Source organism: Pithys albifrons, chromosome 4 (assembly GCF_047495875.1).
Source record: "Pithys albifrons albifrons isolate INPA30051 chromosome 4, PitAlb_v1, whole genome shotgun sequence".
NCBI lineage: Eukaryota > Metazoa > Chordata > Aves > Passeriformes > Thamnophilidae > Pithys > Pithys albifrons.
The window spans coordinates 63,639,039-63,656,516 of NC_092461.1; the positions used below are offsets into that span (position 1 = coordinate 63,639,039).

The 17,478-nt window shown below is 36.5% G+C and overlaps 1 protein-coding gene across 2 annotated transcripts in view; it reads left to right on the top strand.

Moving 5' to 3' along the window:
• Positions 1-17,478, top strand: part of ARFGEF1 (ARF guanine nucleotide exchange factor 1) — a 90,884-nt gene that overhangs the window by 38,253 nt on the left and 35,153 nt on the right. For both annotated transcript variants that reach the window (XM_071554399.1, XM_071554398.1), the window contains 9 exons: positions 3,923-4,102; positions 5,639-5,912; positions 6,459-6,572; positions 7,161-7,333; positions 8,420-8,553; positions 11,837-12,071; positions 16,065-16,164; positions 16,285-16,424; positions 16,525-16,633. In XM_071554399.1, coding sequence (XP_071410500.1) covers positions 3,923-4,102; positions 5,639-5,912; positions 6,459-6,572; positions 7,161-7,333; positions 8,420-8,553; positions 11,837-12,071; positions 16,065-16,164; positions 16,285-16,424; positions 16,525-16,633 — 1,459 coding nt within the window. The remainder of the gene's footprint in view (positions 1-3,922; positions 4,103-5,638; positions 5,913-6,458; positions 6,573-7,160; positions 7,334-8,419; positions 8,554-11,836; positions 12,072-16,064; positions 16,165-16,284; positions 16,425-16,524; positions 16,634-17,478) is intronic.

The window sequence follows — 17,478 nt, forward strand, 5'->3', positions numbered from 1 at the left end:
CAGTGTCCTGAGTTTTTTCAAGAGTCAGTCCATAATAACACATTATTTCATGATCAGTAAATGTTGGGACTTCAAGTTAACTTAAAAATTTATTATTGAAAATAACCAAATAGCTGCCCTCAAAGAAAACAGAATTATATGGTTGCAGTAGCTAATTAACAGTAAAGAGAAGAGTTAGGGCTACTGTGTTTTATATACTGTCTCAAGTACTCAAGAGTTTCCAGGCAACTGAATTACGAAATTAAGACAAAGTAAGCCCATGCCGATCAGATGACAGCTGTGCTGTGTCATAAATCTTCCAAAGATAAAATGATCAGAGTTGGTTGAGAGGAAGAAAAAACTGACCATGAGTTGAAAATTATTCTCCTGGTTGTAGTTATATTCTTTCACTGCAACTGTGCTTTTCTTGCAGAATATTCAGTGTGAGAGGAACAAAAAGTCTAGAGATATGCATAGATGCTGGATGTTTTTAGTAGAGAATTATTGTTAATTTAGTTTACTTTTAAAATTGCATTCGTTTTGCCTCATGAAGTGTGTGATTCTTCCTGTGCTAATACATTTGTTTTACATAGTAGGAAATCCACTAGGCAGATATGTTTCAGGCTAAAATTAAAAATACCGTGTTTGTCACACAAATATATGATAATCTCTAACTCAGAAAGTGATCCTAAAGATTTTTCTCCTTTCCCAAAGCCATCCAGTGGTTGTTTATAAAAATGAATAAGCTTTATTTATAGTGACTAGGTAGCAGCACAGAACAGTAGGATCTTTCCCAAATTCAGAACAATAGGTGTCAAGGACTGGAAGGAAAGCATAAGGAAGCAAACTCACAGTCAGAGTGGTAGAACAAGGAAAGCTTGTTGGGTGTTGCTATTTTTGCAAGCTTTGTGGCAAAGCTTTTTTGGAACAACCTGAAGTGTAGTGGGGTAGTACTAACAGTGTTCTTACAAAGGTTTCTTTTGCCCAAAGAACAGGAAGGGGGGGGTACAGTAAAGCAGGCTTTAATTTTTTTTCCCTTTATTCCTCTCTTCTTAACTCACACTGAAGATATTGGATGAAAACAGATGAGCTAAGTGTGACCAGAAGGAGCGGGAACTCAACTGTGAAAAGCCTTGAACAGCAAATCTTTACCATGATGGAAAAGAGCAACATAATGCTGTGACTCCAAAGGAGTAGCTTATGGTTCTGACCTCTGCAGAGAGGAATTTTTCCATCCAGGCTTTGCTCCCAGGTTTTATCCTACACCATTCCTTGTCCTAGCAGGCATTTAATACTCTGAGCCTACTAAAACTTTTAAAACAAAGAAAGGAAAACCCAAACATCAGAGAACCACTTGTGGGTGTTTTTATGCTATTTGGCTTTTAATTGTATTGATGTGGTGCTGTTAAAATAGCACAGGTGACTTCAAGTCTTAGACCTGTTGCAAAGTAAGCAGTAAGAGCGTATGGCTGCAAGGAAGGTAGAGCTGTTGTTGTTCCACGTCTTAAGGACGTGCATAGTTGTGTAGCAGTTTGAGATTTTGTGTAACCCTTCTTCACTGGGGACAGTTGCTGAGGTGATTTTCCCCTATTCATGCCTGTCTACTCTTTCTTCTTCCTTGAACTGGACACAGTAGCTAGTTGGTTACAGAGTAAGGCTGGGAAGTAACATGGAGAAAAGCAATAAATGAGAAGGGAAGGGTGTAGGGTTTCAGAGGAGGAGTATTGTTGCTCCTGATTGTAACCTGTGGCTTCTCAGAGTTAGCTTTCATGCCCATTGTGGTAATGATGTACTGTTTTATGATGGAGAATGAGGTGATGTTGTTTAGGACATGTCATCAAATTGAGCCCTAAATGAAAGCTGCCAAGAGGAAAGGATGTTGTTCAGAAAATAATTGTAAAATACTTCTTATGTTCATTCTTACATTTCTACTAGGTTTTCATGGTAGAGGAGGAGAAATGACACTTCAGATGTGAAGTAAGCACGACTAATAGCCTGAGGATGGCTCTCTAAATTAGATGGAAGATACTTGCAAGAAATCAAAGTTAAAAATGCTCATGAGTTTGCAAACGTGTATAGTAGTCATTAAGGTTAGTCTCTAGGACCTGAGAAGGAAAGAAGTCCAGAGAAGTGACTGTCAAGAGCTCTGTATCCAAGTTGAACTCGTATACTTAGATACCTACAAGGAGGTGCTCTGTGGAAGGGCTTGATTTCTCAGTCTGCATAGATGATGTTATTCAGTGAATTTGGATTAATGTTAAGGAGGTTGTCTGTGTGTTGGAATAATTTCTTTGTTTCTGTACCCCCTTATCAGGAGGTGTGAGAAGAACCAGGCTCTAGGAGTCATAATGGGCATAGTGAAAAAACTGAGAAAATTCAGGCTGTTAAGTGAATTAAAACCAAAGAGCACACAGTCCACCAGTAGCCTTGTCACTTTTTTTCTAGTAGCTGGCACTGCTTCCTGTTATTAAAAGTGGGGAGGGGAAAAAAACCTCTTAAGACTTTACTGAACTGAGATGAAACGTAAAATTGGACTTTGAAATATTAGCTTTTTAATCACCTGAATTTAAGGAGGGAGAAAGTGACATAAAGGAGTAGCTTTATGAATGACATAGCTAGAACAAAAGAGATGGAGGCTTGATCCCCCTACAGCTTTTCATTAGTGTCCTAGGTTTCAAGAGTCCTTATCTTCCAAGTGATAAGCTGCAGGTGGTTGTTAAACAGGTGTATTGAGAGTGTGTGTGTGTGTGTGGGAGGAGGGGGTGTCAGTGGTATCATTTGTACTGAGTGAAAGAAATATTAACTAAATAATACCTACTGTATAGGGCTCAGACAGTAGTGCTTTGGAAAAATATTGGTGTTTATGCCTGGAATCCACTTGTTTGGCTTGTTTTCAGGAGTTACTGATTTGGTTTTTTAAAGGGTTTGAGTGCACAGTGGATACTCTTTGTTCACTTCTTGATGCCTTGTGTATACAAAGTGTTAACAATGTTAGCAGGAGACATAAGGTGTGGTTTGCTGAGTAAATTACCCAACACTTGAAGCAACTTTTCTAAATTTATCACAACTGAAAACAAAAGGAGGAGCATTCCAGTGCTCCTACTTCTTTCTTTCTTAGTCTAAATGTCCCATTAAGTCATAATTATGTCAAAGTTTTTCATGGATAAAGTTCCCAGATTTCTTCTACTGGTATCCAGTGATCAGCATAAACATATGCACTATGTGGACCAAGCTCTTCCCCTTTCGTTCCACTCTTCAACACGCATCTCTGACGTTTTCATACCCTGCCCTCTCCTTTCCTCTGCCTCTATTTCTGCCCTTTACTCCAGCCTGCCTGTGCCTCACATAAAGATGTTTCTTACCCCTATGTTACCTGATCTTTTATACACTTATGTGCATATTATATTTTTTTCAAAGAGAAGAAGATACTCTCTCAAATGGGAAGAAAAAAAAATAAATTTCTTTAGAGAGGACAGCATTCTGGCAGGTACTCAAAAAGAGTTTTTGTAAAAGGCAGTTGTCCCTGTATATCTGCCTAATCTCATACTCGATCTTTGTTGTGATTTGTATTTATACACTTTGGCTTGGGTTCCAGATTTTAACAGGTAGTCTGTTCATGTTTGTGTCTAGAAAATTCTAGGATGACTTCTGTTAACTCTCTCTGATGGCTCCATTTGTTACTTCTTGCTGTTACATACTATGAAATGTATTTCCTAGATATTTTAATTAAAAACACTCTCAGCTTAGTATGACTGGTACATATGATGTTCCAACATTGCTACAAGAGTGCATGGGAAAACATAATTAAATTGCAGTTCGAGATAAGTATTTAGATATATTTTAGAAGTAATCCCGTTTTGGTTTTGTTAATTTGCAAACTTTTGATTGATAAGAAAGGTTTTGACTGGAAAATATATATACGTGTATGTGTTTGTTTGTTTAGGCTTTGCTCACTGCAGTAACATCTCAGCACATAGAAATCCACGAAGGAACAGTGCTACAAGCTGTAAGAACATGTTACAATATCTACCTAGCAAGCAAAAATCTTATAAATCAAACCACAGCCAAGGCTACTCTGACACAAATGCTGAATGTCATTTTTGCACGTATGGAAAATCAAGCGGTGAGTATCTCAATATCTTTATTTAGAAACTAGCTCTTGAAAGCAAAACAACTTGAGGTTTGTTTTGTTATTATTACTCAATTTTTTTACTTTTTTAAATTTGGTACTTTGGGGAAAAAAAGAATGTGCTATCTTATATTTTTCTTCCTGCATTTTACACTCTACAGTAATTTTATAATGTGTTTTGGCAGTGGTGTATATGTTTTAAACTTCTGATAGTGGTGATCTATATTTAATGGATGTATTTAACTGCAACGCTCCCCAAACAAAAAAGCCTCTTCAGTCATGTAATCATTTGCATTTTTTAACATTTTCTTATGTCCCTGAAATGGCTACAGTGAATTGTCAGCAGGGACTTCAGCATATACCCTGTGCCTTCTACTGCTCATAGTAAAGATCAATAAGGCACAATAAGTGTCCTAATTTCTACTCTAAAAGAAATAAAACAACACCTAAAACCCACATAAGCAAAAAATCAATGTCCAGATTTGAGAACAGGATGAATTCCTTGCTACGTCTGGAAGTAATTCTGCTGTATTATTCCAAACTTCTAAGTTGGTAGTACTTTTCTACTTTCCCTCCAGAAGCAAATGTGTATTGGTGATACATGGTGCCATCACAGTTGCAGCTTTATGAGAGGTGGTATTTATGATACTTCATATCAAGGGCCATGAAGCACTGAGTGCTTTGGGAAATAGGTGCAGTTACTGTCCTTCTAAGCAACCTAATTAGAAGAGAATTATTACTATTATGCTACATTGGAAGTCTTCACCTTTGTCAGATTAAAGTCTAGTTTTTATAAGCAATCCTACTTATTTTGCACACTCTGGCAGTTATTTATGATACTTAACTAATGCTAAAAGGAGTTGTTTGAGCTGTAATTTCTTCTTGGTAGTATCTTCTTGGAGCTCTGTAGCACTCCAAAAAGTGCAGTATGGAAAGCTCTCAGAAAAGAATAAAGGGCTGAGATCATAGTACACAAAATAACAGTAAAAAAAGTTACAAAGCTTTTGGTAAACATTAGACCCTGCAGGGATAGAAAGCCAGTTCTTAGAGCATCACCTCAAAGGACATCCTGCTTTGTTTTGACTTTAATGTGTTGGCTTAATGCGTTAGAAAAGTGACTGAAAATCTTCCCTTTCCAGGGGATTCCAAATCAAGCGGCAAAAAAAAATATGCTTGATGTTTTTCCATGCAGTCCATGTTTATTGTCCCATCTACTCCCTGAAATGCCATATCGGGGAGGCAGACAACTCTTGGTGCTATAGTATGTGTAGTGTAGTCATCCCTCTTCTACAGTGAATGTATGGTTAAGTGCAGTGTGCACAGTTTGTGAACAGTCCCCTTGCAATGGATTATCCATGATATTCAAATTAGTTGTGATTAAAGAAAGATGCATTTTCTTAAACTGTTACACTTTTAGGAAGGTACCACGTAAACAGAGACAATAGAGATGTCTTGTTTATAAACTGATGGATAGAGTTCATTACTGTATTTTTATAGAGAAGTTCTCGTGTGTTTGCAATGCTTTTTTAGCTTCAGGAAGCCAAACAGATGGAAAAGGAAAGACACAGACAGCAGCACCATCTACAGCAGTCTCCCCTAAGCCATCATGAGCCTGAATCACCTCGATTGAGACACATTCCAGCACAGACTGATCAGCTGTCCAAAGAACATGAGAGAGACCTTGACCACAGCACAAATGATGTGGACAAGAACCTTCAGGAAGATATTGAGGCAGAAAATGGATCTGACATTTCTAGTGCTGAAAATGAACAGACAGAAGCTGACCAAGCCACAGCAGCAGAAAGTAATCAGTGTGTATTTCTGTTTCTTGGAGGGAGGGAAATGTCTGTAAAATGAAAGACTTAGGGGTTGTCTTTTTTTTTACCCTCTCCCAAATCTGGAGTCAGGCATATATTTTCAAGTAGTTGACTAGTACAAAATATCTGTTGCCCTTGTTACTACTGTTAAAACTTTATCTTGAGTATTCTTTAGTCCTGAACTCTGTTGTAGTCACTGTCCCAAACACTCCGTATCTGTGTCATATTGTGGAAGTTTTGGAGTATAACAACTTAAAACCATCAAGATTGATGTTTAATGCATGTGAAGATAGAAAATTGATGTCTTTTGTTGGCATGGGCTTGTAGATTAATTACCCTTTACAGATTGAACCCAGAATTCTTACATTCTGCAAATACCTGGTTTTTAAGCATCCAAATGCTTTTTTTTAATGTATACTCTCCTATTAATAGATTTGTATTTGAATTTTTAAATGCTAAATGCAAGCAAAATACCTTCTTAATTTTTGAGTTTTATCATTAGTGTTTGTTTGTGTTTATTTTTCTTTATAAAGATCTTTCTAAAGCTGATGGAGGAACATATGATGGTGAAAGCAGTGAGTGTGAAGAGAAGGCACAAGAAATAGTAGAAAGTATTGTGCAGGAAATGGTGAACATAGTAGTTGGAGGTATTGTATTAATGTCTGTCTGGTCAATTTTTACACTTTAAAACATTTAACTGAAATGTCTCGTTATTTTAAAATTACTTACATGCTAAAGAAGACAGTTTCAGTTATCTGACCTTAGCTGTGCATTATTTAGCAGTAAAATGGACAAGATTTCATTCATTGATTTGGATTTTTTATATTGGACACTAGTGTTCTTTTAAAATGAAATAAAAGTTGGAGGGTTTTTTTTCTGTTCTATATAAGCACTCTTCAGAAATGGGCCTCCCTCTGTAGTAGTGGAGTATCACTACATTTTTTGACTTGTTGGAACTTGTTTATCAAATTAGTGAGTGATTTTCCCCTCTCAGTACTTCTTGAAAACTTGGTAGAGTGGTGGTAAAGTTATGGGTAACTTTTTTTTATTGCCATTTTTATTATTGGGAATTAAAAGTATTTTCAATTTTTGTAATACTATAATGCCATGTAAATTCTGCCTTTATCAAAGTATCATTGTGATTGTTTTAGTGTTTAAATGTTAGTTTTAACAGCTCTTTTTAATTTTCAGTCTCATGTAACATCTGTTACTGATTTTTCCATCTTTTCTGATAGATGTGGAGGGGACTGCTGAAAGTGCAGGTGGTGATGGCACAATTGTAACGTTAGAAGATGGCAGTGACAGTGAAAACATTCAGGCAAATGGAATTCCAGGGACTCCAATTTCTGTTGCTTATACACCATCTTTACCTGACGACAGATTGTCTGTCTCTTCGAATGATACTCAGGTACAGGCTGTTATAAATAAGGAAATACGGAAAAAAGTAAATACTTCCTAACACTTTTGCAGAGTGCTGAATATAATTCCATAAAATAAGTTACTGAGATGCATTTCAAGTATGAAGTCATATTCTAAGCATTATTCTACTTTAATGTGTTATTTAAAAGAAATTTTTTGAAGTAAATTTTACATGTGATATGTTATTTATCCTACTGTATTTTTAGCGACCCCAGGGAGTACAGTGTTCCAAGATTAGAGAACTCAGTTTCATATTTTGTGAAGTGCTCCTCAAAAATTATAAAAGTGGTATTCAATATACATAGTGAAGGGTTATAGACATACCTGGGTAATTTTAGTGTGCTCTTTTCAAATGGTAAATGGAAAATTCAAGCCTATAGTATCACCTTAAGACATTGATTTCAGATAAATAGTTTGAAGTCTGATATTATTTCATTGACAAAATAGATGTGAAAATATCCTCCCTCTGTTGTATCAGAAATGGACATGTGTACACTGTCAACTGGCAAAGTGTTTCTTCTGTCAGAATGTACTGACTAATTAGGTTTGGGAATAATAAATTTTCAGCTAGAAAAGTTGCAGTCACATAGTTCATGCAAACAGAAGATTAAAAATGTTGCTTATATATGGAACAATAATACAAAATTGCAGTAACTTACTAATAGGGGTGTTTATTATATTGTAGAAATGGTATCAAATGTATCTGATGAGAGATACAGAACTACTCACATTCTATTAAAATATCAAGCATTTGGGTCTTTTTAAACTAGTTATCTCCCGAAAATGCCTGAAGGCAATTCACTGCAAGTTACTCTACTTAAAGTTGACCTACCTAATTTTCTGACAGTCTGTAATTAATTCTGACTTTTTATTCAGATACAAGTTTTATTAGTGAACGTGTTCATTTTAGCTGGGCTGCAGAATATTTTGTTTTGGCTTAGTCTTGAGACCATAAACCTAAAGTGAATTGGTTTTATTTGTATAATATATTAACTTCTTGTTGCTAGGAGGTGGGGATTTCCCTACACACCCTGCTAATGCAAAATGGAATACTGAAATATGTTAACTTCTTTAGGAATCTGGAAATTCTTCAGGACCTACCCCTGGTGCTAAGTTTTCCCACATTTTACAAAAGGATGCCTTCCTTGTATTCAGGTCACTGTGTAAACTCTCCATGAAGCCCCTGTCAGATGGACCACCAGATCCAAAGTAAGTAGAATTGGAGTTTTCATAATCTTCTTTACTGTCAGAAAATAAAAATATTGAGTCCTCAGTTACTGAGAAAATAATGGTATGGTAAAAAGAACCTAGAAACTTTGAAAAGGTTTTAATGCATCTTTTGTATACTTCTTTTAACAACACCTATGCTTCCTGTAAGTACCTGATGTTCTTCCTAGTTTCTCTTTTTTTCCTGAAGAGTTCATATAGAAGATCTTCAGGTATTTCTGGTCTTGGCCCATGTTGCTCTGCATTTTAAGTAATTTCTGAGTTTGCAACTGTTGTTGTTTGTGCCCCACAGTTTCTTTCACCTCTTAAGTATTTTGTGTCCAGTGCACATACCCAGCTTTACTTGGTGTTACTATAAGCTCCTCACTGGGAGCTGCTGCTGGCTCTGATACGTTCATGGTAGTGTTTTGTTCTTTTGTTCAGGTTGGACACTTTTGTCGGCCTACCTAATCAAAACACAAATGTTGTGAGAACACAGTCTTTATTTGACTGGATTTGGAAGTCTTGTGCTCTGACTGAATGATACCATGTTTTCAGTTTGGCTTAGAGAATTGTTTGTTGTAAAGCAAAAAATAAATTCCTCTGTAGACGGGTGCCAGCATTAAGTCTGAGTGTTGGCAAAAAAGTTTGCTTTCCAATCTTGGATAGAATTTACTCGTGTATTTTTTTTCATAGTAGGAGCAATTGGTAATACTTTTCAAGAGGCCTGCTTTTATGTTACTGAGTTCTTAAAACTGTAGTATTACTTAAGATAACAGTCAAAGGCCTGGTATCCTTCAAAATGAAATCAGCTTTACTGTTCCAAGGTCTAGCTTTTAAAGCAGGTAACTTTAAGACAGTTTAGTTCAATCAGTGATGTGTGTTGTGAATTTAATAAAGTGGAAAGATATTACATAGTAGAAAGGGTTTGAAGGTTTAGTCTAGAACCGGTTTTAAGTTTTCATCTAGCAATGCACTATGGAAAGTCGGGATGACTGAGGAATAAGGTTTTTCAGATTTTTCCTCACTGTTTTTGAGAATTGTCATCCAGGAAATGCCATGAAAATCCTCTGGTTTTAGTTCTCTGAGACTGAAGCTGTCCATTTATTAAAGGCTTTAATGGATTAACTCCCTCTGCAAAAGCAGTAATAGCTATTGAGGCACTTGGAGCGTCTCATCTGAATCCATGGAGTCCTTGACATCGTATTAGAACTGAGGAAGCTCTTCAAATTGAACAAACCAGAAGAAGTGGCATTTAGGGCAACAAAAAATTCACTGCAAATACATTTGAAGATATCCCATATTTGGAGAAGCGCCTGGAATGTTATCAGTGTTTCTGAGGCATTGATGGCTTTTGGAACTATTACAAACATGCTGTAGCTGGAGAGGGAGACATAGGGTACCTACAGCATTTTAAGGAATCTTACCTGCCTCTTTAAAAGTTATATTTCCAGTGACATTTTTATTAAGTCTGTAATGAAATATTTTTAAATTTTAGGTAACTGGACATGGAGCTTTAGCTTAAAATCACAAGGCTGGGAGTTGAGATCAGCATTATGCTTCCTGGGAACCTGGTTAAAGTCTTTGTTTCCTTTTTCCCTGGAATAAAATAAGATGGGGGTGAAATATCTTGAAGGTTTGCTTGCTATTTTTTATTTTTCCTTAAACTCAAATTAAATGGGCTTTACATGTCATATAGAATTACTAAGGCCAGCAAGACAGCAGTTAGGAGCTGACACTTGCTGTAAATAGGCAATATTTATTGTTTTGTTGATGACTGAAATTTGCTGTCTGCACACATGATACTCTGTGATGCAAAATCAAGCCTTTTGCATCAAAAATGTCAGGTCTAATGCAGCTGTGCAGTGCCAAAGCCAAGCATTTTCTTGAAGAACTCTCACAGAGAGCAGTTTTGGGGCATTGGCTTTGACCTGCAGCCCATGAGGAGGAATGAGAGGGTCAAGTTCCTCACTCAGTTTGACTGGCCCTGTTTTCTTCTCAAAAGTGTCTTCAGAAAAAAGCCTACTGCTGGAATTACATTTTATGAAAGTTTTGAATGTTTGCATCCCACTTTTTTTGACAGAAATAATTGAGTTTATTTGTAACATACTTTTTATTAATTTGCATTGTTGTTTTTAGCTAGATTGGATTTTTTTTTCATTAAGCTCATGTTTTTGTAGTATACAGCAAATATCCAGGTACTGTGTGTGTCATGTGCTGACTTGAAGCACTCCTTACTGTGTCTGGGCTGTACTGGATGAAAAATTTCCTGTCATTATTTGTCATGTTTCATAACTGTCCTCTGTCAGTGTGCTGTTGTTTAACGAAAGCTGCAGATTGTCCTGTTGTGAAAGCCAGTTGTGTCTGTGCCCTTCAGAAGAGCTATAGTCTTTTTTGAGATAATCAGAAGTGGGAAGGAGCATCAGGTGTCTGAGGGGGGAATGTTTTCACACAGAATGCTTTCCATTGTGTTGCGTTTCCATAGATGCAAGATTTCCCTTGTGCTTTTTGTGTGTGTGGTTTGGGGGTATTTTGGCTGTTTATTGTGTTAGGTTTCATTTTGTTTGGGTTTTAAAGCATAAATAGTAGCACTGTTCTGACACAAGTTCTAGCTTGCTTCGGTCTGTAAGAAGGGTGATGTTGCCATGGAGCCCTTGACTATGCTGCACTTGTTTGACTTTTTGACTGCCATGCTTAAAATAAGCATGTTATGTATCTTACCTGCTCTTGGAATGGGATGGGGCCAGTGACTGATAACTACTGTACTGGAGAAAAGATGTTTCAATGTTGACTGAAGTAGTTCAGGCAGTACAGCTGTTTTGTTTATAGTTCTTCAATTCTCTTTCTGTGCTGATAGAAATAATGGAGGAGGAGGAATTTCTGCCTTTTGGTAGTCAGGGTTTGGTAGATGGACTGGGTATTTTAGGTGGGATTTTCCAAAGCTCCATTAAAAGGGAAGAATGCTCCCTTCATCCTCTGGCTAAAACGGCAGCATTGCCTCCTGTTGCTGCTGTTCTGTGGTGCAGAAGAGAGAGTGGCTCAATAGTAATTTTTCCTTTTCTCTAAAAAGTTACTCTTGCCCACCTTTTTGGTTGAAGAATGACCACTTCCACAAAAAAGATCAACATCTTTTAATGACCCTTTCTACAACAGGTTGTGACAAATATGAGTTCATTTCATTGACATTCAACTTGCAAAATCATTGTGATGTGTATTGACTTTTCAAGAGAATGTTTTGTGTTTTATGACTTGGGCTGAGCTGACCTGCTGCATTGTTTTATTTCAGATCTCATGAACTGCGATCAAAGATTCTTTCATTGCAGTTGCTTCTGTCCATTCTGCAAAATGCAGGACCAGTCTTCAGGACTAATGAAATGTTTATTAATGCTATAAAGCAGTACCTTTGTGTTGCACTGTCAAAAAATGGAGTCTCATCAGTTCCAGAAGTCTTTGAACTTTCACTGTCCATATTTCTCACCCTCCTCTCAAACTTTAAGACTCATCTAAAGATGCAGATTGAGGTATGTTATATTAATTTCTAATTAAAGAGTGGGGGATGTTAAGTAAACATTTGTTTATATTTATTTGTTTGTACCTCGTCTAAGATAAATTAGATTCCGAGCTTTTGTGTAAGACTTGCCAGATCTTCCTTAATTTAAAGTTTTCTGTTGGCTGTAGTATGTTATCGCAGAATGATGCTGAAACTCAGAATTGAGTAGGTTTGTGGCTAAGCTAAATCAATCAATGTTCAATAACGTGATTAAGAAAGTTCAGCCCTGCACTGCATAGTACAAATTAGGAAAATGAATACACTTATGAAAGGACTATGTAATATGGGTTTTTCAAAGGAATTTTAGGAGAAAAATTAATGGCTTGAAAAGCATTATGGATTCTCTTTGAGGTCTCTTGAACAGATTTCTTTATTTAGGGAAATCTCAGTCATTTTCCTTTGTGTGTGTATATATATACATATATATATATGTGTGTGTGTGTGTGTATATATACACACATATACACACATAAACACACACACACACACACACACACACACATATATACATATATATATATCTCAGGGAGCTATATCAATGTATTTCCTGACTAAAGTAATCTCATTTCCTCTAAAAGTGTGTGCAGAATTTAACTCCTTGGGCTGTAAATAGAGAACTTATTGCTAAGAATATGGACTTACCTGAGTGCTGATAGACGTGAATTCTCTCACTGAACCAATATATTCTAAGTCATAAGGGAAAGCCAGACATATGTAGAGTATTTGTTCTTGACTTCTCTTTGTGCTGTGGAGTAGGTGTGTACAGGACTAATCTGCCCTTTTGAACCACATGCTTACCCTCTTATGGTGTCCCACGTGTTAAAGATCTTAATTCTGTGGTGAATGAAGCAGTAGTGTGCACAGTGTGTCCCTACTGCTCATTTTAGTATTTTTATGTTTGTGGAGTCAGTGTGAATACTGAAGCCTACAGATTGCCCCATCTGTGTGGAACTTAAGTGTGTGAAAAGATGCCAAGAAGTGTTGATAATGTTGCTGTTATAAAAACCTTGAATTCAGGGAATTTTCCATCTTTGGGTGTCATTGTACAAATTGGTATGGCAGCTTTGGAGGAAGAACCTTGTTCTAACAGTAGCAGGTTAGAAAGGGATTGTGTTCTGAACACTTGCCAGATTATTTTCATACCTTCTGGGGAAAAAACAATAGGATTGCCAGTATTTCATTAAGCATAGATAGATAGCAGTAATAGAATGTGCCTTGAAAATACGATGTATTTTGAAGAGTTTCAAGCGAAACTGTGTGCTCAACAAGACCGTAGTGCATGTGTGGTGTTTGACATATCAGACAGACGGGGCTGAGCTGCTCCTCAGTCACATGGCCTTATTCCCAGAAAGTGCTGGACTTGCTATGTGCTCACAGAGCTCACAAGTCAGCATGTAGGTGGTGAATGCACTGCAATCAGCTTCCCTGACAGAAATTTCATGGGTTTCCATCATTGCCACCCTTTCATAAATTCCAAACAGAAAATGAAGGCATATCTGAGGATACAGGACACCCTACACTATTGTAGCAGGTTCTGGAATATGTTGAATTAGGACCACCACTACATATCAGCTACATTTCTTCCTTGTGAAAGCCAAAAACTTGATGCTGCCAAAGTGTTTATCTTGTACAAAGTATGGGGGACAGAACCTTTTTTCTTTTTTCTGTTTGTGACATAAGAATTCATCTTCTTTCAGCTACTGATCCTAAAGGTTATTGAAAAGGTGTGGGTAGAGAAGTAGATAACTTCACATTCAGTTTGTGTCTTGGAGCTGTAAGAAGAGCCATATGCTCTGATTTATGATATGCAAAATCTGTGTATTTTGGGATTTGAGGCTGCTTTCTTCATCTGTGTAAGAATTTTCTGGCATATTTTATAAGAATAGCTTCAAATTCTGTTGGAAGCGACCCTCCTTGGCCTTTTGACTTACATATTCAGCTAAAATAGTAGCTCTGACAGCTAAAAGAGTTTGAGTTGTACCTTAGGTGTACTGTAACTGTATTTCTGAATGGGTTAATGAATATATTTGCAGCAAATGAAGTCCCAGATATCACAGAAGTTGGGCTGTCATTTACCTATATCTACCATTACCAACCCCTCTCATAACTGTGAATAAGCTGTCTTTGTACTCGTACTCTCATTTGACAAATAAATAAATCAATTACTGTTTTCTAGTTTACTTTTCCAATATACTAGGAACAAAGCCTCAGCTCTGTGATGTGAATTGCAATCAGTGACATAGTGATAGATAGCATTTTTAAATATCTGAAATGTAAATAATCAGCAGTTTTGAGAAGCTGTTCATTCCAAGATAGGCTTATTCGAAGAAGTCAGTTCTGTCTTGGAAGCATGGAGATCTGAAGTGCCTTTATAGTATGCAGACTTCCCAGTTAATTTCTTCTTATTAAATTTGAGTGTAGATTTTATCCTTGAAACCTTTTTTCTCTGCTCCATCAGTGACTTTTTTTTGTTTTCTACCAGAAAAAAATAATTTTCCTGATTCCAGAGAGTATATAGCATTACTGTCTTTGAGTAAAAAAAACCCAGAAAACAGCAAATATATAACTAAGGATTGCTCATAGCATGACATTTAATAAATTTTTGTCTTTCTCTGATTACATAAAATTGTGGCTAAAATCAGTGTAGTATTCTCTTAAATATTTAGGTATTTAGGTTTAGGTATTTGAAAGTCTTTGATCTGTTATGTGTTGGAACTCCTTAGGTTTTATAGGGATTCTTTCCTTATCTAGGAGCTGGATTTGTACTCTGTATCTGTCTCTCTCTTTCTCTCCAGAGAGGCCAATAACATGTGACTATTGTTAGCACATTTTGCTTGAGGAAATAATTTACCAACAAGGTTGCCTGGAAGTCACCGTTACTGTTTTTCCTCAAACATGTGACTTAAAGTGGAATTAGCCTTATGCTAATTGCTAATTAGCCCAGCTAATAGCATACAAATCTGTGTAAAATTTCTCTGCCATAAAGGAATAGCTGGTATTATAAACAAGGGTAGTTCTGTTTTTGGATATTTGCATGATGTTATCGGAGAAGTGGCTTGAGCCCATCAGCAGCATTCTAGAAAAAACATGTTGGTGGGTTTGGTAGCCACACTGACTGCGAAGAGCAGAGCTCTCAGAAGTGCAGAGCTGGGATGTAATGTTGTGTAGGATGATGATGTAATGCCGTGTAGCAGTTCACACTTGGGGTTCAGGTGCTGTCACAGCAGTTGGTGCTGCTCGGGAAAGCAAGAAGAAGCCTGTCCTGCTGAGCATGCTCAGCTGAATTAGTCAGCCTGTAGTGCTGATAGATCTGGTGAGGAACTGAGGGGGTATGAAATAGTCTCTGTTCCAAACAACAACATCTGTACTAAAGTGATTTCAGGGAAAACTAATCTCTCTTAGGGAGAAGTAGCCTTTCTTATTAATAGACTTGCTGCAATTTTTATGCTGTGCCTGACCAGTGCTTTTCTTCCAGTAATCTAATACCATAGTGTAATTGTTTTGTGTCAGGACGTTTCCTTTCTAGTGGAGGTCCAGTACTTTGGATTTGTTTAAGGCTGTTTGTTATGTTTGTGCCATCTTGTAGAAAAAGACCTTTTTGTGATGAGGTAATACCTCTTCATTCAAAATCCCAAATGAATCTTTAACAGCAGGTTAGACTTTTTGTTAGGCTAAATTGTACTTCAGGATTTGACATCATTCCCAGTTCTTCTGGTTTTGAGTACTCAGAATATAAACCAAATTTTTTATTTGGACAAAACTCCAGAAGTACATAAGTAATTCAAATTCCTAATTTGAATGTATCAAGCATAAGTTGTATTTCTTCCTTTCTTCATTTTTTTTCTTTATTGCCTGTAGATCTGAATTACTGCTTTCAGAATTATATCATCATTTTGGCATCAAAGTTAGTGACTGTGTTTGTAATAGATATTTTTTGTCTCCCTCTTCCTTGAATATTTGTTAGGTTTTCTTCAAAGAAATTTTCCTGTATATCTTGGAAACTTCTACTAGCTCATTTGATCATAAGTGGATGGTTATACAAACACTGACAAGGATATGTGCAGGTATTAAGGACCATTTGATTCTACTTTTTACATTTTTATCTTAAAGAACAGAACTGTACTTACCTTTCATTGAATTACCTAGTTTTTGTTCCAAGTTTGACAATGTCATTGTATTTACAGATGCCCAGAGCGTAGTGGACATCTACGTGAACTATGATTGTGATTTAAATGCAGCAAATATATTTGAAAGGCTGGTTAATGACTTGTCAAAGATTGCTCAAGGAAGGGGTAGCCAAGAACTTGGCATGTCCAATGTTCAGGTAAACTAAACTAAACTTTATGAAGCTTCATGTTTCTTGTCATGATAGGTTGAAACTAAACTCTATTCCACTAATAAATTGTTTATGAAATCTTTTCTAGGAATTAAGTTTGAGGAAAAAAGGACTGGAATGCTTAGTGTCAATCTTGAAGTGCATGGTCGAGTGGAGTAAGGATCAGTATGTAAACCCCAATTCTCAGACAACACTGGGTAAGGCACAAGATGTTTCTTCTGGCTTTAGTAAGAGGTGCTGCAGGAGTTTAGTACGTCCTTCCAATGTCTTGATATTGTTAGTGTACAGATTAATAAGGCCTCTTGCATTAAAAAAGAGGGAGAATAAATTTTTATTCTTTAGTAGAAATACTGATGTTTGGTATCATTTGAACAAGTTCTCAGTTGTCTTTTCCTAATTGTGTGAATTCCTAGAACACTGCTAGACTGAAAAATCACTAAATCCTGTGATTTTGTGTTTGTAGTTTTAAAAACATCTCAAAACTTCTTTTGAAGCTCCCTGATTGCATCTAATTTCATAATGATTAAATTACTACTGAAGCAAGCTGGATGGAAAGCATTTCTTTTACTTAATAGTAAAGAAATTCCTTCTTTGCTTATTATTTACTTACTGAAGCTATAGAACTTGGATGTTGTAAGCAATGAAGTAACTAAATCATTACTTGTTTTAATTCTGTTTCTATCTGACCTGTGGTGAGAAGTATTAAGGTTATGCCAGAATTTTCAGATTAGGTGCTTAAAGTGAATAACTTCAAAGGAACTTTTCAGGAGTGGTTAGCACTGCTGTCTTTGTGAACTGAGAGCACCATCTCCTTGACATGCCTAAATTCATTTAGATACTGTACTTCAAAAATTCAGAATACTGTTATTTGCTTCAGCTCAAAAGTAATATTAGACTTGAAAATAGAAGATACGAGATGTAATTAGGTTTCTCTGGTGTTGAATTTTTTCCAACTGCCTACAAATTAGCGTTGTAGTTTAAGGCTTGAATTTCCGTATGTGATGAACTAAAAGAATTCTTCTTGTTATATTTAATGATTTTT